This window comes from Erythranthe guttata, chromosome 13 (genome assembly GCF_056151865.1).
Source record: "Erythranthe guttata isolate IM_541 chromosome 13, IM_541, whole genome shotgun sequence".
In the NCBI taxonomy this organism is placed as follows: domain Eukaryota; kingdom Viridiplantae; phylum Streptophyta; class Magnoliopsida; order Lamiales; family Phrymaceae; genus Erythranthe; species Erythranthe guttata.
Window position 1 is genome coordinate 2094261 of NC_142545.1, and position 23975 is coordinate 2118235.

At 35.5% G+C, this 23975-nt stretch overlaps 3 protein-coding genes across 3 annotated transcripts; 1 reads left to right on the forward strand and 2 right to left on the reverse strand.

Moving 5' to 3' along the window:
* Positions 1–6749: 6749 nt before the first annotated feature.
* LOC105971990 (malonyl-coenzyme:anthocyanin 5-O-glucoside-6'''-O-malonyltransferase) lies at positions 6750–8530 on the forward strand. Its single transcript, XM_012996925.2, has one exon. It carries the CDS (start codon positions 6939–6941, stop codon positions 8418–8420), a length of 1482 nt encoding a protein of 493 aa, XP_012852379.2. The 5' UTR covers positions 6750–6938; the 3' UTR covers positions 8421–8530.
* A 6722-nt stretch (positions 8531–15252) lies between these two features.
* Positions 15253–16758, reverse strand: LOC105971993 (malonyl-coenzyme:anthocyanin 5-O-glucoside-6'''-O-malonyltransferase). The gene has a single exon (XM_012996927.2). The coding sequence runs from the start codon at positions 16749–16751 to the stop codon at positions 15423–15425; it is 1329 nt and encodes a 442-aa protein (XP_012852381.2). The 5' UTR covers positions 16752–16758; the 3' UTR covers positions 15253–15422.
* Positions 16759–21081: 4323 nt separating this feature from the next.
* Positions 21082–22638, reverse strand: LOC105972029 (malonyl-coenzyme:anthocyanin 5-O-glucoside-6'''-O-malonyltransferase). The gene has a single exon (XM_012996964.2). The coding sequence runs from the start codon at positions 22569–22571 to the stop codon at positions 21195–21197; it is 1377 nt and encodes a 458-aa protein (XP_012852418.2). The 5' UTR covers positions 22572–22638; the 3' UTR covers positions 21082–21194.
* Positions 22639–23975: the final 1337 nt, after the last annotated feature.

Sequence of the window (23975 nt, forward strand, 5' to 3'; positions counted from 1 at the left end):
TAAAGGCACTAGAGTGATTGTTCTTTGGTTGAACGCAAATGAGTACTTGTTGGTGAAACCATCATGCTTGGCCCGTCGATCAGATTGCCACGGTCGACCAAGTAACAAGTGTCCAGCTTGCATCGGAACAACATCACACAGTACCTCATCTTCGTACCTCCCAATGCGAAATGATACTAACACTTGCTTGTTCACCCTCAATTCTCCACTATCATTAAGCCATTGCAGCTTATATGGTTGTGGATGTTTGGTTGTAGGCAGCCCTAACTTCTCCACCATCGTAGTGCTAGCAACATTGGTGCAACTCCCTCCATCAATGATCATACTACACACCTTGTCTCGAACATGACATCTAGTGTAGAAGATGTTTTCTCGCTGTGCTTCTTCATCTCCCTTTGCTTGCACGTTTAGAGCTCTCCTTGCAACCAAAAGTTCACCATGTGCTGCATATTCTTCTTCTCCATCATCCTCTTGTGGTGGTGTGGAATCCTCCTCTTCTTCAGTCTCAAACCCACCATCATCACGCAGCAGCATAACTCTCTTGTTTGGACATTGGTTTGCTTTGTGACCCCTGCCATGGCATTTAAAACACTCTATATCACGATTCCGAGTTGTATTAGAATCGATTTTACCTTGGGCTGCATGGCTGGTAGTGTTTTGCTTTGGCTCGAATTTGGGTTTAATCATAGCTGGCTTCTCATCTTTGCTAACACCATTATGCCTCCAAGATGAACTCGAACTAGGGGCTGGTCGTGGATTGTTACCCCGCCGCTTGAGCTGATTCTCAATCTTGATGGCCATGTGTACCATGTCCTCCATCTCAACATAATGTTGCAACTCCACTACGTTAGCAATCTCTCTATTCAGCCCTGCCAAGAACCTTGCCATAGTAGCCTCCCGATCCTCCTCAATATTTACTCGGATCATTGAAATTTCCATCTCCTTAAAGTACTCTTCAACACTCCGATTTCCTTGCTTCAAATTCTGTAGCTTTTGATACAACTCCCGGAAGTAGTAGCTTGGCACGAACCGCTTTCTCATTAGGGATTTCATCTCGTCCCAGGTTGCCACTGGATTCTCCCTATTTCTCCTCCTATTCAGCACCAATTGATCCCACCAAATGATGGCATAATCGGAGAATTCAATCGCTGCCAACTTCACCTTCTTGTGTTCCGAGTAATTGTGACAATCAAACAACAGCTCCATCTTTCGCTCCCACTCAATGTAAGCTTCAGGATCGTTTCTGCCGTGAAACGATGGTATATTCACCTTTATGTTTCCCAAATTGTTATCCTCGCGGTTTCGAGCATCACGAACCCTCGCTCCAAACCTTCGATTTACAGCAACGGAATGTTGGTCATCGAAGTCATCACTGTAATACTCATCCTCTTCTGCCCTAGCCTCTCTAGGTGGAGCTTGTCCTCTCCTTTGCATGTTAGGAATGGTTTGGGGAATCTCTTGCCGTGAATTCTCCATTTGATCCATCCGCTCATGAATCTGCTCCATCTCTTCCCTCACGAATCTCTTCATCTCGCTCATCAACGCCTCCATCATAAACTTTGGATCAACCTCCCTATGTGTGTCTTCCAAATTTGTTTGATTGTTAGACATGATTCCTGCAAAACAATGTTAGAAAGAAAATATGGACCTCACACACTCCCTTACGTGTTTCACTCAATAAATGGATATCGCTCAAGTTCACTCGTGTTTGCACACAATCAATTTTGGCTTTTACCCTCTTATGAACTCACCACTCTTGCCTTTTTCCTCTCAAATTCTCAATAGTCCCAATCAAACTCACCAAACAAATATCAGAATTTTCAGCAACAGTTCACCACGAATTATCAGGAATTGATAGAGAAGATGAACGATGAACTTGAATCGAAATAGAATATGAGCAGAATTTAATGACCTTTGGATAGTCACGAGTAATTTATTTTGTTTGAATTTCGAAATTAATATTATAGGAAACAAAAGAGTGTAGGAAGGAAGTAGATATGGAGTAGAAGACAAGATATTCAAGGATCCCGAGGATAGGAAACAAAATATACCTTTCCTAACTTAAGATGCAGTATTCGGATCCTTTCCAACTACTTATAATACCAACAAGGAATTTATTCCTTTCAAATAATTTCGAATTTTGCTTCTTTTCCTTTTTTTTTTTTTTCGGATTTTTTTTTTTTTTTTTTTTTTTTTTTTTTTGTTTTTGACAATAGACTCAAGACGAACAAGATACTGGACGAATTTAATGACTCAAGAACAGATGTGATGACGGAAACAAAACAAAAGAAGAAGAGATGACACTAGAAGGAAGAAAGATATGGAATACGGAAAGAAACGAAACAAAAACAACAAAAGACTCAAAGGATAGACGAAACCTTCTTGGAAGATGGCTCTGATTACCAAATGATACGAACCACGCCAACCATGTGACGAGACCCGATAACAATACTTCGGTTATCAACTGCTGGACCGTCCAAAAGAAGGAATCAAAAGGGGGTGGAACCGCGACCCGTTGTCTATAAAGAGACAAGAACCTTGGTATGTGAAGACGCCACAATCAATTGTGGAAGATTGATTGATAAGTCGGGTGAACGTACGGAATCCTCCGATATGTTCGAAAAGTTCTAAAGAACTAGAGAGAATAATCTCACAATTTAATTAATGATCAAAAGCTGTCTTTTCACAATGAATAAGAAGGCATATATATAGCCCCCAAAACATAGTCTTCAAGAAAGGAAAATAAAACCCTAAATCTACTTAATAAAGGCTCTAAACAAGTGAGCCACGAAATTAAAGAGGGCCTTAATAGAATAGGCCCATAAACACACTAATATGAGCTGATTAGAGATGAACCCACGAATTTAAGGTAGGGTGAGCTTTGGTCTTCATCATTCTTGCTCTTATTTGCTCAACTTGGACTGATCTTTAGCCCGGATGGTTCCCACACTTGTCGGGTGACTCCGCCACTTGAATATGCATAATCCACCCTTGTTTATCACCATTGAATGAAGCTTTCTTAGTTAAGACATTATGGATCAATGCAGCAAGCTTCTCCTTAAATTGCTTAGCTCGGCTCCTCGTCACTGGTCCGGTTGGGACTTGGATAGGATCATCTTGCCAACTGTTGGTTAGACCTCCATCACATTTCAATAGTGATGGTTTCGGTACGGTTACTGAATATTTTGTTTAATACCGTGTACCTACCGTATTTGTGGTATTGAAAAAATCTATACCGTTATCGTACAAACAATTGCGGTATACCGTTATTCTGTATACCGTTACTTTCGGTACGATATAATCGGTACGTGGTACTCTACCTTAGACCATTTTGTTGACAAACTCGGATAATACAATAATTACGATAAATACTAAGTAAATGTATAAATGCAACAAATTAAGCAAATGTAATTGACAATTAAACAATCTAAGTAATATACATTATACAATCATATTAGAATATAATTTTAGTTTAGATAACTAATACTTACTAAGAAATCTATATGAAATATATATAAATTAATAATGAGTAAGAACGTTTCGTAGTTTAAGTTAAAGAAAAAAAAAATATATGCTACTATGCAAAAGAAACAAAAGGTTAGGAACTTAGGGATAAAAAAAGGGAGATCAAAATTGTTGAAAAAAATATTCCAACAATAAGAGATCGGTTAGACTCTGGAACTAAAGAAGTATACGAACATAAACAATTTTAACGAGAGACAAATGGGGAATTTGCATAAATATATAAAGAGAATAAATGGCCATACTAAATACATTAACAAAAATCTTCATATGAAATTATTTATACAGCACACTCGGCTCATTATTCATTCGATTGTTGACTTGATATAAAAAGACACAAATACCCCCAGAATTTTGCAATTAATATTTTTTTCTATTTTATAAATATTTTAATTATTTTATTTTTATCATACCTTAATTAGACAAGTACATTTGGGTCTTTTATTTCTATTTTGATTATCTGATAATTTATATATATATTTTTAAATTATTCGTACATTAAAAGCAAACTTAAATTCCAGTATTATGTATTTCTTTATTTTGTATTCAGAAAAACCTATACTTAATTTCATTACCAAATTTTTAATATTTTTTTGATTTAATTGTTCACTAATTTTATTAATAATATTTTAATTTCTAAACAATCAAAATAAAAAGAAAATATATATAAATAGAGAGAGGCCCAAAAAGAAAACCCCCTCATTATTTCTTTTTAATGGAGAGAGGCCCAAAATATTTATCTCCATTTGAGAAAAGCCGACATCGATTTTCAGCCATTATGTTTTCCAGCTTTGCCCCCGCTCGCCCTTCATCACTGCGTCACGCGCTCAACGATTTTTTTTTAATTTTTTTTCTTTCTTTCCTGCATCAGTTTCCTTAATCGACTATAAAGCATAGTCGATTAAGGTAAATCGACGATGAAGCATAGTCGATTAAGGAAATTCTTTATTTATTAATTTTTTTTTGTTTTTTAATTTTTTTTTCTATATCAGTTTCCGTTTTTTTTTATTAAGGTATATTAAATCGACTATGATGAACTATAGTCGATTAAGGAACCGACTACTAAAAATAACAAACTACAACTACAAAAATGCAAACTCAACTATATATTGCAAAAACAAACAATATACAAACATTATAATTGATTTACACAATAGGAATCAATTATAAAAATAACAAATCACAATTGCAAAAAAATGAAAACTCAACTATATTTTACAAAAACAAAAAATATACAAACATTATAATTGTTTGTACAATTTGAATCAATAAACAAAAAATCCAAAAAAAAAAATTAAAATTGGAGTCGATACCTTAATCGACTATCATAGCATAGTTGATTAGCTTAAATAAATACAATTATCTGTTAGTGCACACATCGAAATCACATTGCCTTTCACCTCTGTCAAAACTCGGCGTTGTTCATTAGAATCTTCTCGCCTGTCTCTCTCATCTCTTTCTCTCTCTACATATATACACATACATACATACACCCCTTGGTTTTCACACTGCTCACTTGCGTATTACCGTACCAAGGATTTAAGACCTGGAAGAAAAATGAGTTCGTTAATCCCACCGGAGCTCACCTTAGATTGCAGCGCTTCGCCGGAAACTAAACAACCGGCAATTTTCTAGCCGAAATTTCACGGATTCAAAATTCGCCGGAGAAGATTTCGAAGCTCGAAGATTACATTAATAGGCTTGAAATTGAGATGAAGAAGATCGACGTTTTCAAACGGGAGCTCCCTCTTTGCACATCGTTGTCTCTGTCGAGAAGATAAGATAAGAGAGAAGATTAGAAAAGGAGAAGAAAGTAACGGCAATTGAAATGAGTTAGGTTTTGAAACATGAAAATGAGATTTAATATCAATAAGAGTGGTTTGAGAATTATTAAAATAGCATTTGAGTTGAATATTAGCTAACGGGGTTTTCTCTAATTATTTTTGGGAGGGGGTGTTTCCCTAACTATATTTTCTAGATTGGCATTTTCTCTAATTTTCCCATATAAATATATATAAATACATTCCGAGGTACAATTTCATTATTTAACGTCTAAAAATCAGCTATCAGCCGCACATCAACGAGTAAGCCACACAAAAGTCAACCAGAAGGGTTTCTTCTTTTGACTAAAGTTTAGGGCAGGTATTTACTAGTTTATTATATATCACGGCAATATCGATGCTACACCCGGTGATTTTAACCAGGCACCCTAATTGATAAGATTCTCACTACGGGTTCAGTTATGGCCCATTGGGTTTTAGAAAAATAATTATAAAATAAATTAAAAAGGATACATGTTAATAAGAGAGTTACCCGGTGAAAATCACCGGGTGTAGCATCGTATTCCCCATATATTACAGGGGTTTTCGCTGCACGAAAATTACGCGTGTATATTTTTTGCCGTATATTACATATATATAAGTGCCGATCTCCTTGAATTTACTCTCCCAGATTTTCTTTTTTTCTTTTTTTTTCTGTCATTTTTCATATAAAACGGCGCCGTTTCGTTTTCTTCTACCAATCAGATGCAGTCATTAATTTCTTTTCCATTATTTTTCTGATCGTTAGCACTTTGATTATCAAGTTAATTATCGATATTCAGAGGGCATTTTTTAAATTAATCAAACAAATATATAAATAAAAATGCTCAAAAAATCCGAAATTCCGAAACCCGAAACCCGATATATAATATTGTGCTTGTGTGTGGCGTGGCTATATATTTTTTCTTGTAGCTGTGGTTGTAGGGTATATTATATTATGTATCAATCATCTACATGCATTAATCATCATTGTGTAGAGTCAACGTATATTTTCTATATATATATATATATATATATATATATATATATATATATACTAGTAGTTGGACTGTCGGTGTCCAATCGACTGCATGTGAAATTAAGTGTTATTTTATTAGATGGAAATGCAATGGGAAAAATAGTAAGATCGTGTGAGTGCTACAAAATTAGATGTGGTTTTTCTTTAGTATAGGCTATTCACTATGATTGTGCGTAATGAAGTTGCTATGGAAAAAAAAAAGGGCTATTTTAGATGAAAATTGAATGAGAATTAAAACCGATGAGTCGATAAAATTTGAAGATAAGTAGAAAGTTCTAATAGTGAATAACTAAATTGGACCTTAAGTATTAATTTGATTTATGGTATAATGTTTTCGTAGCTAAAACGAAATTATTTATTCCAACTATGCACACTGAAAGAACCACAACTATGAATATATGTATAACACGTGGCAAGAGAAAAAGAAAAAAAAGAGTAAAATAAGGCGGGGAGCTGCTGTCAAGAATTGTAGGCGGGTGAATAAAAAATAAAAGCAAAATGAAAAGCACATCAGGGACACCCTATTATTAAATGGAAAAGAAATTAATGACTGCATGTGATTGGTAGAAGAAAATGAAATGGGCCGTTTTATATGGAAAATGACAGGAAAAAAAGAAAAAAAGAAAATCTGGGAGAATAAAATCTCCATATATCACCACACTTGTATTCCTGTGAGTGGTTGCAATATAATGACGACGACTTTGGTTGAAAGCTGTCAGATTCTACCTCCGCCGTGCTCCGCCGCCGCCGCCGAGCTACAACTGCCCCTCTCTTTCTTAGACATCGTCTGGATTCACTCCAAACCTATGCGCGGTCTTCTCTTATACAAATATTCCTGCTCCGAATCCCATTTCCTAGAAACCCTAGTTCCGAAACTGAAAGAATCACTCTCCCTCACTCTCAAACACTACCTCCCCGTCGCCGGAAACCTCCTCTACCCTCTAAACCCCGCCGACCATAAGCCCCTCCTCCGTTACGTCTCCGGCGACTCCGTCTCCCTCAAAATCGCCGTCTCCGGCCGCGACTTCGACGAACTCGTCGGAAACCACCCGCGCGAGGCCGACCAGTTCTACGACTACGTGCCGGAGATCCCGCCGGCAACGGAAGATTCCAAGTACAAAATAGTCCCTGTTTTTGCTCTGCAAGTGACGCTATTTCCCGGCCGTGGAATTTGCATCGGCCTCTCCAATCTCCACAGCCTCGGCGACGCGAGATCGATCGCTAGCTTCATGCGGGCGTGGGCTTCGATCAGTAAATCCGGCGGAGAAGATGAGTTTCTAACCAAACACGGCGAATCTCCGCCCGTTTTCGACAGATCCGTAATCAACGATCCGCTCAAAATCGACAGTATATTCTGGGAAGTCATGAAAAAGATTCCTTTCACACCATCATCTTCCCCACTACCAACGAACAGGGTTAGAGCCACGTACACTCTCCGCCAATCCGATATCCAAAAGCTCAAAGATTTCGTCTTGGCCAAGAAACCGGGTTTAGTCCACGTGTCGTCTTTTGTCATAACAACGTCCTACATTTGGACAACCTTGTTGAAATCTGCAGATGCTGTCGAAGACGAAGATCATAGTACGCTCGAATACTTCAAATTCGCGGTCGACGTTCGCGAGCGGGTGAATCCATCGGTGCCCACAAATTACTTCGGCAATTGCCTAGGCGTAGGTATAGCGGAAATCGAGCATGAAAGGCTTGTCGACGAAAAAGGGTTATTAGTTGCGGCTGAATTTATGTCTGAACTTATCAAGAACATGAGTAACAATAAAGACGAGGCTTTGAAAGGGGCCGAGAATTGGATGGATGGTAGTATGAAACATGTGTGGGCCCGAGCTGTCGGGGTTTCGGGTTCGCCGAGATTCGATTTCTGTAGTGCGGATTTTGGGTGGGGAAATGCGAGGAAGTTCGAAGTTGTGTCGATTGATGGAGAGAGGTGTTCGATGTCGTTGTGTAAGTCGAATGATTCGGAGGGTGGATTGGAGATTGGTTTGTCTTTGCCTAAGGAGAGAATGACTGCTTTTGCTGCTATATTTGCCGATGGCCTAAAATTGTGATTTGGGACAACTTTTGTAATCACTCTATCACTAGTGTTTGCAAAAACTTATTTAAAAGCGGAAGTTATGTATTGTGAGTTAACTTAATTTTAAGTGTTTTATATCTAAAAGTTGGTGTGATTGCGGTGGTGTTTGCAAATGCTTTTAGAAATAGATTATGAGTTTTTTTCAATGTTTTGAAAATCGGATCGGACCGGCTGGTCCAACCGGTTCGACCGCGAACCGCCTGCCTATCCGGTCCGGTTGGTTACCAAAACTTGGAAAACCCAAAAACCGGGTCAAAGGGCGAAAATCCGGTCCGACGGCTAAGAACCGGTAAAACCGGAAACCGGAGAAAAACCCGGTTTTAGCTCAATAATGATTATTCCCGTCGGAATTTCGTGGTGGTTGGTCGGATATTGGCGAGGGTGGTCGGATCTGAGTCGTGAGTGGCTGGATCTGAGTCGCGGTGAGTTGTGGCTGGCCGGATCCACGGCTGAAGAAAAAGGACGAAAGGAGGGATATATGTTACTTCAAGATGGAGAGAAGGTAGAAAATGAGAAAATAACAGTGATGGCAGTGGCTGGATGAAAGAGAAAGAAAATGAGAAAGTGAGAGGAGAGAGAAACTAAAAAACTAAAAAATTAAACTGATAAGACAAATATATATGGGGTTCTTGGCACTTTGCACTCTTGAATTACACAATTTTGACACTTTGCACCCTTAAATTGCAAAATTGGCAGATTGCACCCTTTAAACATAAATTGTTTGGTACATTGCACCTCAAATCACTTTTAGCTTAGAAAAATTACCTGCAACTTGTTGAAAACCTGAAAGATGGGCAAATTCGCAATTCTCTAATTATTTATCTTGTGGCCCCAATTCTTAATCATCGTTCCACCATTTTTATATTTCGTCCTATTAATCAAAAAATCCTAAATTCTTCTTAGCCGTTTCTATTTGCCATAATATGTAAATTCTGAACTAAAACTCAAGAATGGTCGGAATATATAGACAAGAGTCCGATAACACACCTTCAGAAAATCAAGTTTTATTCCATGGGAACGCTATTTTTTTTAATAATTTTGCAGATCCAAACTATTCAATGGGAGCACAAAAATCTTCCCATCATGAAACTAATAGGCACCACCTTTCTACCACAAAATATACTTCTCAATAGCCTTATTTTGTCATTTGACTATTAAAAAAAAATTTGAGGGCTCGGTCTAAAATTTCCAGTTACATTATTTTTCATACTCAAAAGAAAAAAAGAAGTGATTTACTATTATTGTTTAGTGTTTATATCGATGTTACCATTGAAAGAAATGATTAAAAAGATTTTAGGATTTTCTAATTGAAGAGACGAAAGATAAAAATTGTGGAACGGTGATTAAGAATTGAGGGAAGAGGATAAATAATAAGAAAATTATGAATTTGCCCATCTTTCAAGTTTCCAGCAAGTTGCAGGTAAGTTTTCTAAGCTAAAAGTGATTTGGGGTGCAAAATGCCAAACAATTTATGTTTAAAGGGTGCAATCTGCCAATTTTGCAATTTAAGGGTGCAAAGTGCCAAAAATGTGTAATTTAAGGGTGCAAAGTGCCAAAAACCCAATATATATATACAAAAGTGTGGAGTGAAGTAGGGTAAGTAAAAAAAAAAAAAAAAAAAGAATTTGCTGAAAACATAAAATATATATAATAGAGTAATTTTAAATTATTAAAATTAATAAAAAATAAAAAAGCCAAAAGCCCGGTTGAACCTCGGTTGGACCGGTCTAACCGTGACCCAATCAACTGTCCGGTTTGATGTCCGGTCCGGTTTTCAAAACATTGGTTTTTTTGTACATATAATCTTTTCTTCGGTGTTTGCAAAATAACTTTTTGCTTTTGCTTTTCTTAAAATAAGTTGTTTTAAGCTATAATTTTAAAAGCACCCATGTACCTGTTTTTTTTCATTTTAGTTAATTTTTTAGGTTTTTTTGCAAACACCCCCAACTTTTAGAATTAAGCATTTAATATTAGGCGGCGGATATATGCAAGCCCATTTTTTTATTAGTTCAAATCCACATAAAGGAGTTTATTAGTTCAAGCCCGTAAATTAATTTAATTTTATTACATCAAGACCAAAGAGGACGAATATACCCTTATCAATAAATAATACCCAAATACAAACAAATTCTATTTTTAATTTGTTCAAGACCAAAAAAAAAAGTAAAAAAAAAAAAACAAAAAAAAAATAGAAAAAACTCACAACTACCGCCGCCAGACCGTCGAGACACCGACCAGCGAGACTTCCACCGCCCCGGCGACAACCAGCGACCCACCCACCGCACCACCTCCGCCGCACCATCACCACCACCCCACCATCACCAACAAGTTCTTTTTACTAAAAAATTGTTTGTCAATTCAAAAACATTAATCGAGCATCGATTCTTGATAAATATGCGTGGATTAACATTAATCTATGGTTACTTCTTCTTGGGTTGCAATGCTTTAGCCGATTTTGGAAAAACAATTGAGATTGAAACTGATTTTTTTGTGTGTTTTCGTTGGTTTCCCAAATCGGTTTATCCAGACCGATTTTGTACACGAAAATCGGCGTCACAATGCTGATTTTTGTTAACCAAATCGGCGACACAACGTCGACTTTACAATTCAAAATCGGCGTTGTAACACCGATTTTTTTTTTTTATGATTGATGTTTTTTATTTGGTTTTGAATTTCATTAAGGGTAAATTAGTATTTTTATATTGGAGGTCTTGAACTAATAAAAAAAATATGGGCTTGCATATATCTGCCGCCTTTATATTAACTTAACTCACAATCACTAAGCTTTTGCAAACACCCCTTTAGTTTATTTTTCAGCTAATTTGCAAACACCCCCAACTTTTAGAAATAAGCATTTAATTCCAACTTAACTCACAGTCACTAACTTCTGCTTTTAAATAAGCTTTTACAAACACCACCTGCAGATTTACTGGAAATTAACTTAAATAGAAAAATCAGGGTCATGGGTGTTTAACCAATTATAGCTTAAAGTTGGTTATTTTAAAAGAAAGAGAAGCGAAAGTTTATTTTGTAAACTCTTAAAAACAGGTTATAAAAAAAAACAAAAAAAAACAAAAAAAAAAAAAAACTCATAATCTATTTGTAAAAGCTTTTGCAAGCACCCCTAAGGCCAATTTTCGAATTATTGGATCTCTATATCAAAGCACATGCTTTTCTTTAACCGAAAATATATTTAAATAGAAAATAAACCAGCGTGGTGTTTTTTTTTTCCTGGGAAATTAGTGTGTAAAAGATTTTTCAAACAGTGAATCTAAGTTATTTACTACATTAACTATTTAAATTAAAATTTATATTTTCTTGTAACATCAAATTTCAAATAGTTAATTTTAAATAAAGTAAAGTAGTTTAAGTAGTTATGGGGTTATCTCTTTTGTTGGAAGAGTTGAAGATCAGTTGTGTCACTATGCTGCTCGAGTTCTCATGAATAAGCTTTCTACTGGAATACTAATAATGTTCATTGGACTCCGCCGCGACTACGAATGTGATTAAGATCAATTTTGATGTAGCTTTCAACTCAAAAGACGGATGTGTCGGTGTAGGAATTGTTGCTATAACCCATTTCAACGAGTGTGTGGATTGGAATTCGATTTGTATAAATCAACCCCTGGACCCCACCTAGGCTGAAGCAAATGCAGCACTCTTAGGGGTGGAATTTTTGCACGAAGATCATGGAACAAAGTCGTTCTTAAAGGAGATTCTGCCGTGGTTATTGCAACAATGTGTGACGGATGTGAAGAATGGTCGATGTACGGAAACATTATCACATCTATTCATGCTCTTGCAAACTCGTTTAAGTCCTTTTCTGCCAATCATGTCCGAAGAAATGGGAATAGAGTAGCACATAATATTGCTCGACTTGCTTTCAAGATGGGTTTTGTGCTGATTCTCTACCTCTTGAGATTCAACATTTTGTAAACAGTGATTTGATGTCATAATATTAATTTACGTGTTCGTTCTAAAAAAAAGTAGTTTAAGTAATTTAAATTCAAAAAAAATATTTTTTTTGTTATTGGATGCAATTTCATTTAATTACTTATAATGATTTATTTTTGTTAATTTTTTTTTTAAATAAAACACCATCCATATATATTACTATTTCAAAAGGATGGAGATATTACATGGATTTAAGTTTGGCGTTCATACAGGATATGCAAATTCTTTAACAAAAGTTCTTTCAAAAGTAGGGGGTGTTATCAAAATTACGGACGCATCCAGAGCTAAGTGACGCTCCTTTTTTTGCAAGCATGTCCGCTACACTGTTAGTCTCCCTATAGCCAAAAATAAGTCGGACGTTCTGGAAAATTTGCAGCATCTTTTCATAGTCCTCCAAGAGGGTTCGCAGCTTGTTGTGGGATGTTTTCCTCCTATAGATTTAATTCATCTGATCGGGTGATGAATGCTTTTAAATTTAAATTATAATTAATTAATCGTTATGATGAATTCAATTTTTTTTAAAAGATATTTTTATGCATAAGTCCATGATCAACCATCTTTATTATTCTACGTTCAGGGGTTATATCTCTTTCGCCAATAAATCCATCCATTCAATATGAATTATAAATAAAGGAAAAATTGATGTATATGACAAAATTACCCCCAATCATTTAGACACAATTCTTAATTGCAACCCCAATTTAATCAATTTTGACTAATACAAAAATCAATTTTGACTTTTTTTTTTTGACAGTACGTTTACGTAATTGTACTGTCGTTAACAACACAATTACTGTCAGCGACAATATTATTATTTTTTTGGTTTTTTTTTTTTTTATTTTGTTTGATTTGTTGACAATTCAACGTAATTATATAACTGTCGTTGACAGTAAAATTACCGTAAACACAATAATATTATTGTCAACCACATCAATATTATTTTTTTTTGGCTTTTTTGTTTTGTTTGAGTTGTTGACCGATTAACATAATAATATTATTGTCTATTATCGTAATATTACTGTAAATACTATCATATTACTGTGGTTGACGGTAATATTACTATTGTTACAGTAATATTACTATTGTTGTATATTGTAGTATATAGTACTATTAATGTGCTTAACAGTAATATAGTTAATTAACTGTCAACCCTAGTAATATTACTATTGTTAAGTAATATTACTATGCAAGACAATAGTATTAATGTCAACGACATCAATATTAATTATTTTAGCTTTTTATTATGTTTGTTTTTGTTGAACAGTCAAAATATTAATATTACTCCGATCCATTACATAATAATAATGATTTTTGTTGTGTTAATAATTAATATTACTGTGTTACAGACTAATATAGCAATATTAATGTGTGTAGTATAGTACTATTAATGTGCTTAACAGTAATATAGTTAATTGACTGTCAACCCTAGCAATATTGATGTTTAAACGGGGAAAAGAGATGTTAAAGAAAAAAAAAATTCAAAAAAAAAAGATAAAAAAAATCAACGCCGCCGGAGACCGGCGTTGACCGCCGGTCAGTGGAAACAGAAGGAAAAAAAAAATGTCAACACCGGAGACCGGCGGTCAATGGTGACGACGGGCGAAATTGTACTCAAAATTAATTTGGGTCAAAATTAAATAATTTGTGATATTTGGTGTCAAATTGAGGTTAATTTAAATTAAAGGATGAGATTGGAGCATATTATAATGTAAGGAGGGTATTTTAGTCTTTTACACACCTCCGGACAATGTGTGAACTTTTGTATAAAAAAGTTTTTTATCTGGACCCCCTTATGAATAAGTATCCCGTAATGGAATTATTTGTAATGTGCCAAAAAAAAAATAGATTTATCAAATGGCACGATGGGTCTAATAAAAGACTCATTATACGAGTTTGGTATTGATTTTATACCTTATTGAGCTAATTGCACAAAACTCCCTGTGTAATTTCAAATTGTCGAAAAAGTTCTCGTGTTAAAAATATTATCAAGGTCTATGTTGTGTTTTAAGAAACACACCGCTCTTTAATTCGAAATTGATGGTTGACTTGTATGCAATGACTAAACTACCCCTAATAGTTTTTATAAGTGATATTTCAATTGTAAACAAAAAAAGAAAAAAAAAGAAAAAAAAAAAAAGAAATATCACACAAATGAGGCAAACCAGCTTCTCTCCGACAGTGCTGGGCGGGGATTTTATTTGTGTTTTTTTTGGATATAAAGAAAAAAGTGCAGCACGGCAATTTTTGGTGGACGGATACTGTGGATTCATAAACTATAGTGGCGGTGGTGGCATTCAAAGGCAGCGGCGGCAGCGTGGTGGATCTGGGGAGTCGGCTTTGAGTTTGGCGTAGTAGTTGTGCAGTGACGACGAATGATTCTTTGAGTTTGACATTCTTCTTCTTCTTTCTCAGGATACGATTTAAGATTCACAAATTGAAAGAAAATGCTATGAAAATTGGAAAAAAAAATACTTTAAGGAATGCTTATAATTTTTTGGGTTTGGACAAGGGTGTACTGAAAAAGCTTGAGACGCCATTTTTCTTCCTTTTGTTTTCTTGGATTTAGAATATAAATGAACTTCATGCTCAGATTTGGGTTTGATTGATGGTTGAAGAAGAGAGCTTATTTGAAAATATAAAGGACTCAATTGAAAATCTTAAAAACTTCATTTTGGTGCTTACGAAATTTATGGGGTCATTTTGGTATTTTCGTGTCAAAAAACGAACCCCCGCTCGCATTCATGACGAGTGAAGCGCACGGTCAGCTCTCTGAAGCCTTATTGCCTTTGATTAATTTCCGTATGGAGGTATTTGCTAATTATTTTAACACGAGGTCTTTTCCAACAATTCGAGATTACACAGGAGTGGTTTTTGGTGACTATTACACAGTTCTTATTCATCCATATACAACATTTTGATGATTGAGTTAAAACAGTATTTCCATTTTAAATATATAAAAAAATTATGCCTTTAAATATAATATACTAACATGTAACATAACGTTAGTAGTCATTTGGGAAACCTATATAGTTGCAAAAGCTTCCATTCTTTCCTCTGGAAGAGACAATCCAACCTCCAATCCTCCTTCAACCAACTTGTACAACGACATCGAATACTTATCTACATCGATCGACAAAGATTCGACCTTTTTCGCCCTCCCCCACCCAAATTCCGCATCATGCAAGTCGAATTTCGGCGAACCGGCCACGCCAAGAACCCTAATCTCACCTAGTTCCTTCATTTCAGACAGCCAATTCTCAGCACCTTTCAAAACCTCGTCCTTATTGTTAACCCTATTCTTGATATCATCAACAATGGCCTCCACAGCAGTAACAAACCCTTCTTCCCCCAGTAGCCACTTACCCTCGATTCTCGCCATCCCATAACCTAAACAATTGCCGAAGTAATTAACAGGCACCGGTGGACTCATCCTCGCACGAACATCGACAGAGAAAACAAAGTATTCCATCACCTCTTCGTCAACTTTCTCGGGCTCGGATTTAACCAAACATGTCCAAACATAAGACGCGGTTATTACAAACGAAGAAACTTGAACCAAACCTGGTTTCTTGGTCAGAACAAAATCCTTTAGCCGTTTTATGTCGGCTTGGTTGAGTGTGTACGAGGCTCTAACCCTGTTTGTTGGTAACGGAAAAGATTGCCACTTCAATGGAATTTCTCTCATCAATTTCCAGAAGATAGCATCGATCCCGAGTGGATCTTGAATTACCGATCTATCAAAAATCGGCAAAGAATCACCTTTTTCGGTAAGGAATAACTCACCAAGTTTGTTGACTGAAGCCCATGCATGCATGAACCCTACGATCGAACTCCCGTCGCCAAGACTATGATGATTCGTGAAACCGACACATATACCACGGCCTGGAAACAACGTTATTTGCATGGCCATAACATGTAATATTTTGTATTCGGTTTCCTCTTCTATAGGTGGCATATTGGGCATAAAATCATAGAACTGGTCAGCACCTCGTGCATGGTTTGTGACAAGCTCGTCGAAATTATCATTTTCTGATTCGGCTATTGTCAGAGGAACCGAGTCACCGGAGATAAATCGGAAAACGGGCTTTTTATCGGTGTTTATTAAAGGGTAGAGCAAATTGCCTGCTATTGGGAGATAGTGTTTGAGAGTGAGAGAGAGTGATTCTTTGAGTTGTGGAACTAGGGTTTCTAGGAAATAGGGTTTGGAACAAGGGTGGTCGTAGAAGAGAACGGAACCAACCGGATGGTGATGGATCCATCGAATGTCGAAGAATGTAAGCGGTAGCGATAGCTCCGCCACGATGCCGCCCGGAGGGGGTGCAACTCCACATGTCTCAAGCAAGATTGTCATAGTAGAAATGTTTGATTGATGAAGAAATTGCATCTATATTTATATTGGAGATGGAAGATTCTGGCAATCTAGAATCAGATTGTGGATTTCGAAAAGGGATAGGGGATTCACAAAATTTGGCATTGTTTTACTATTGAGATTTTTCAAATTTGGAATTGGATTCTTGCAATATTACATATTGCTGTAATAATATTTATAAGAAAAAAATTATATATATATAAAAAAAAAAAGAAGGAATATAATAATGAGGTGGAGTCTTGGAGATATCACAACGTCAACGTCGTATGAATGAGATTACATTGTGGTAACAAATATATATAATTTTATTATTTTCCACAAAAGAAAAAAAAATGTTCTTCAAATTATCAGTTATATATCTTATGTTGCTTTATTTTGTTTCAAAAATATTTTAGTAAAAAAAATGAGCTAATAACACGGACCCCCTGTGTTATTTTTAATTGTTGAAAAAGTCCTTATATTTTAAATATTAACAAAAAACCCCAATGTTTTATTTTATAAAACACACAGCCCATTATTTAAAAATTAGTTGTTGACTTAGGTGCAATGACTCTAATATCCCTGCTTATTTTTACTAATATTTTAATTTTGATCAAACAAAATAAATTAATAAAAGAAAATATAAATTAATATAAAAAAAAAAAAAAAAGGGACTATATCATCTTCACGTCACCCCTCATCTCAACCCACCATTTTACACATCTTCTCAAAACAAATTCTGCCAAAAAAATAACACCAGACACACGAAATCGCAAAAAATCGGCCAAATTAGTTCTTAAAGAAACAACAACAGTGAGCTTTGGGTTATCAACAAAAGTGAGCTTTGGCAAAATTCGGTCAAATTCTTCCTTAAAAAAAATTCGGCCAAATTCATATTCTTCATATATAGCTCACGCAGCTGCCCCAAGGGTCTCTTCTCCATCAACAATGAGCTTTGGGTTATCCAGAATGGTGAATTCCAAGTTTTGGGTTGTCCAGAATAGTGAAGTTGAGATCAAAATCGAAGCTTTTTCTTCCAATCTTTACATGGAAAAAATGACTAAAAGGCTATGTTTTCTTCCCTTTTTATTTTTCTGGATTTGCAACAAAAATGACCTTGAGGATATGGTTTCAGTTGATGGTTTTTGCTGGAAAAAAATTCATAAAAAGTGGGGCTGGAAAGATGGCCTTTCTGAAAATAGGGAGGACTGAATTGAAAATTTTAAAAAGTTCATTTTGGTGCAGAATTTTTTGTGATAAATCTGTAATTATAAAAACTTCTAATATAAAGGGTATTTAGGTTATTTCAGGTTCGGAAACGCACCTCGGACGCACATACGGCGAGTGTAGCGCACGACAACCTGTCATGGGCCTTTTTGGCTTTGAATAACTTTCATAGGGGTTCCTTGCTAATTTTTTTTTAACATAGGGGCGTTTTCAGCAATTAGAGATTTTACAGTGGTAGTTTTTGCAAAAAAAATATTATATAATGAGCTCAAGTTCAAGTTTTGGTTAAAATTAATATTTTAGGTAGTAATATGTAGCGTTTTTAAAATTTTTGGGGTCAATATGTTATTGGACTTAACCTCACAGCACAATGTACTGCATTCAATATTTGGTGAAGGGTAGAAATTGAAATACAAAAAACTCAATGGTTATGTGGCCCGTGACACGTTTATTTGAGGGTAAAGACTGACCTGAAATATATCCAATTTATAAAATATCTCCTTAGGGCACGTTTGTTACAAGTATGGTATAATATCATATTGGACTTGATATCAAATCCAACCTAAATAATAATCACCCACGTTGGTCGATAAAAAACCGGGCCTCTACCTAATATGGGCTTGCAAGTGATCATACCCTATCACTGCTACCAAACGTGGCCTTAATTTCAAAATGAACCAAAACAGTTCCTTCTTTGAAAATCCGTCAGTCATTGCCTACGTGGCCGTTGCTGACGTGGCCCGGTGACTTTTTTATTATTACATTTATTCCGGCTGTGGCATTTTCTGGAAAAAAAATTACCCTTCTATTGCAAAACAGCCCCTCCATTTATTTTTTATATATAAAAAAAATGGTTAAAAATATAGCATTTAATCACAGTAGCAGAAAAGTTTCGTAAAAACTTTTAAAATGGAAAACTAATAAACTACGCGTAAAATGTAAAGAACGATGTAATCCCCAAAATAAATAAAGTTATTTTGATTTTATAAATAAAAGTAAAGCACTAATTGTGATGTTACGAACAATGGCCAATTTCCCAGTAAATATGTATTTTTTTTACCTTTTCAAATAATTTTAATTTGTATTTTGGTTAAGATCTGTAATTAAGGTCTACTAAATTATGAAATAAAAATAAAAATGTTGATTGTGATAACCGCTTTAGAAATGTAAAGTCGCTTTAAAACTTACGGTTTCGCTATAAAACTAACGGTGTTAAAATTTTAAACGTTGACCATAAAAAATGTGGGCTGTTTTAGTTCATTTTCAAGTCTAGGGGTAACTTATACGTTGAGTTGTTTTTGCTTGTTTTTGTTTTTTTTTTTTTTGTGTGTTTATATTTTAGTTTAATTTAGTTAATCTTTTCCAAATTAGATTGTGTAGGGTGGACTTTCTACATAGTTGTGAGAATCTAGCGCTTATGATTAGATAGTTGAATATTCCTCGTCGGATCGATATCCAGACTTAATTGTCAATTATATTCATTCTTCCAATTTGATTTACTTCCTTATTTGCAACTTTTTCCTTTCTTTTTGATCATTTTTTGTTCATGGACACTTAATTCTCGTTTTTCACCTCTAAAACACAAAATCTATCAATTAAACAAAAATATAATTAAATCTATACAGAAGATCCACGTAACGTAAAGTAAACGTTGTAAAATCTACACTCAACATTACCCTTGAGAAAAAAATAGCTGATGAAAGGCATTAAAAAAGATTGTTTGCTGCTGCTGCAAAAGAACTCGAAGTCTAAATTGCACGAAATCAGAGAGGAATAACACCGTGAATTATTTATTGAAAGCTAAGATTGAAATTCATCAGTCGCAGTTGCGTTCGACTGCTTGATGAGATTTTCTCCGGCGACCAAATTCCGAAGCAACTAATAGTAGAGTATTTAAGTAATTCATATACATTACTTCAGAAGTCGCATTTTAATAAAATGCGTTTTATACATATATTTAGCAATTTATAGTTTGTATGTATTTGTACAAGTAAGAGTTGGTTGAGGAGATATAAATATCTACCTCCACGTATAAAGAAGAAACACATTCAATTTTAATAACAGAATTTTTACTTCTCTTCTGCTTCATCTTGAGCTCATGAATTCTCTCTCCAATGGAGAAATATTAGATTACAATAACTAAATCTCTTCATGTATGAGATGGAAAAGAATGGTTCATCCTCGTCGGCCCGGGACATGAAGAATGCCGAATGATAGATGAATTGTTTGAAAATAATTGTCATCGATGGGATCACTTCACTAGTAGAAAAATGGTTTTTTACTACGATCATTAACCGTAGCAAAATGTATCAAATTCGTAGGGGTAAATTACAAACACCCCCTGATGTATGGTCAATTTACAAAAAAAACCCTCTTGTTTGATAATTACATATACCCCCCCCCCCCCCCCCCCCCCCCCCCCCAACTATGTTTTTTTCTTACACCTCCACCCTTATGGTGTCAAATTCAACAGAATCATCTAGATTTTGTGGAATGTGCTCTAGCTTGTACTCGTTTTGTGTAAAAATACAGTTTCTGATGCACCACAATCTGATATATACAAGCCAAAAAACACATATTATAATCATCTTGCTTCAAAATGTAGAGTTCGAATGGGATAAAACGGGTACAAAAGTGATAATATTCCATATAATCTCGAAGGCTCCACTAAATTTGAAAAGTTGAGGGAGTGGTTGTAATTATCCAAACAAGAGAGGTTTTTTTTGTAATTTGACCATACCTCAGGGGTGTGGTTGTAATTTACCCAATTCGTAGTAAAAAGGCTTTTGCTATGCATTTGCTAAGAATTTGCCCCGTAGCATATACGGGCTTGACAGATACTTTGCTACGGTAAATAGCCGTACCAAATACTTTTTTACTACGGTAAATCCTAGTATTTACTACGACTTCAAAATTGTTTCGTAGTAAAAAACAAATTTGCTACTAACCACCATGAATTTGCTAGTTCTTTTTTAATCACATAGACTTTTTTGTATAGGAGTACTAATTGCAATTTGCTCGATCAAAAGTGAATGTAATTATCATATCAATGATGTTATCCAGCGGTTACACGAGGTGTGTTTTATTAAACAAAAATTAGAGTCAATTTAAATTTAACAAGGTTTATTCCAGCAGATTAAATGAAATACATAACGATTAATAATATATACACAAAATTTGACACCTTTTATTCAACACATATATAGTTGTCAAATTTAATCACAGTCCATCTGCAAATATAGCTGCAAAAGCTTCCATTCTCTCCTTCGGAAGAGACAATCCAATCTCCAATCCTCCTTCGGAATCATTCAACTTGCACAACGAAATCGAATACTTCTCTCCATCAATCGACACAACTTCAAGCTTTCTCGCCCTTCCCCACCCGAAATCCGCATCGCACAAATCGAACTTCGGCGAACCGGAAACCCCAACCGCCCTTACGGCCCCTCTAAATTTCTTTCGATCGGACATCCAATTCTCCGCACCTTTCAAAACCTCGTCTTTATTATTAACCCTATTCTTGATATCCAAAGCCATAACCTCTGCAGCAATAAAAAACCCTTCTTCTCCGACTAGCGTTTTATGCTCGATTATCGCCCTTCCGTAGCTCAAACAGTTGCCAAAGTAATTCGCAGGCACAGGTGGATTTATCCGCGCACGAACGTCCACCGCGAATATAAAGAATTCGAGCGCATCGTCTTCGATTTCCTCCAAGGACTTTGCCAAGCATGTCCAAACATAGGACACCGTCACCACAAACGAAGAAACACGAACTAAACCTGGTTTTTTCGTCAGAACCAAATCTTTTAGCTTTTGAATATCGGCCGGGTGGAGTACGTACGTGGCTCTGACCCTGTTTGTTGGCAGTTGAAAAGACGACGACTTTAACGGAGCATCTTTTAGTACTTTCCAGAAGATTCTATCAATTTGTAATGGATCTTTAATGAAGGATCTATCGAAAACGGGCAAAGATTCACTTTGTTTGGTAAGAAATAAACCCTCGTCTCCATTACATTTGTTCATCGAAGCCCATGCTCGAATGAACCCTACAATCGAACTCGCATCGCCAAAGCAATGATGGTTAGCAAAACCAACACAAATACCACGGCCCGGAAATAGGGTTATTTGTAGGGCTATAAGAGGGACTATTTTATATTCGAGTTCGTCTTTTTCCGGTGGGAATTCGGGCACAAAGTTGTAGAACTGATCAGCATCTCGCGCATGGTTTGTAATAAGCTCGTCAAAATCATCGTTGTTCGACTCGGCTATTGTCAGAGTAACTGAGTCGCCGGCGACGTATCGGAAAACGGGTTTTGTATCGGTGGTGGCGGTGGTTTTAGGGTAGAGCAAATTGCCTGATGCTGGAAGGTAGTGTTTGAGAGTGAGGGAGAGTGATTCTTTGAGGTTTGGAACTAGGGTTTCTAGGAAATAGGGTTTGGAACAAGGGTTGGTGTAGAAGAGAAGGCGGCGAATCGGATGGAATTGCAGCCATGCTATGTCGAAAAACGAAAGAGGTACCGACAGCGACAGCTCATCATCGGAAATCGGAGGTTGGATTCGACAGGTTTCGAGCAAGGTAGTTGCAGTTGCCGCCATTAATGGAGAGTTTTCAAGCTTTTTTTTAGTCCAGAAAATTGGAGTAGTGATTTATTGGGGGGTGTATTAGAAAATTATTGGGAAATTATCTATATTATATAATCAAGATTCTTCTGGTTTGTTATGGCCAAACGAGTAAGTTAAAAGAAATAATTAAATAAATGAATTGAATAATTAAACGTATCATGCATAATATCAATAATGAAAATGACAAATTGTGTGTCGGTATAAATTGCAAAAAACTCCATCTGCTTTTCCTAATTGCTATTAATTTCAACCCCTATGATCTATCGGTTTATTGCATTCAACATCCATGTGTTTTCACTTATCGGTAAAAAAAACTTAGTCTTATTGTAATCAGTGTTCTAAAAATCGGCCGAGGCGGCCAATTAATCGGTTTCCGAGGCGGAGGCGGTCCAAACCTTTACGATTTTAGTGTAAAGGTTTGAAAAATCGGTTTTTTGCCTGTGAGGCGGTTTTAGGGGGTTTTAGGCGGTCCGAGGCAGTCAAACCTTTTAGGAGGGTCAAACTTCGGTGGCAAAAATCGGTCAAAAATCGGTGTTTTTAATTTTTTAATTTTTTAATTCAAAATAAAAGTTGGGATTTTAATAAAAAAATATGAGTTTATGCTTTATTTTGTTTATGTTAACTATTATTGTTAAAGAACTAATGATGTATGCGAGAAATGTATTAAATTTCAAAAAAAATTGTCCTTTTATTTATATTTTATAAGGATATTTATGTATTATGATCTTATTATTATTAAATTTTTATTATGTTATTAGGATATATACATAATGGAGATATAACTATGTTTAAATATTTTTTTATCTATGTTTTATACCTAAAGTATATTATATTAAATTTTAAAAATTGATGTATTTCCGATTTATTACCGATTAATCACCGCCGTATCGATTAATCGTGAGTCGATCCCTGACCGCCTCCGATCCAATTACCGCTTTTTACAACCTTGATTTTAAGAGCAAAAGTCTCATGTGATTCAATTTTTTTTAGCAAACTGCCCCCTAGAACAGAAGGGAGTTTTTGCTAATATTAATAACACAAAGGTTTTTTTACCAATTCAATATAATACAGGGATACTAAATACAATAAACTCATAATCTATCATTTCACCATCATCGTTTTAAATAAAAACTATTATACCCTTAAATAATTATTTGTATTTAATGATAAAGTCCTTACTACTCTCAATTATTTAATTTCTTTTCTTTTTTATTAATTGTGCCATATCTTCTTTTATGTTACATAACAAAGATTCTCTTAGCCAATCATATAAGTGTACTGAATAAACAATGACTTCTCGTGCAATAGCTTATGAACCGCACGAGATGTAAAGCACAACACAGTAGTACCAATTAATTGTGTCAGTATTTTGGATGC

Coding starts and splice junctions, on each gene's coding strand:
- LOC105971990 (XM_012996925.2), top strand. CDS start 6,939: ATGGGCCGTTTTATATGGAAAATGACAGGAAAAAAAGAAAAAAAGAAA.
- LOC105971993 (XM_012996927.2), bottom strand. CDS start 16,751: ATGACAATCTTGCTTGAGACATGTGGAGTTGCACCCCCTCCGGGCGGC.
- LOC105972029 (XM_012996964.2), bottom strand. CDS start 22,571: ATGGCGGCAACTGCAACTACCTTGCTCGAAACCTGTCGAATCCAACCT.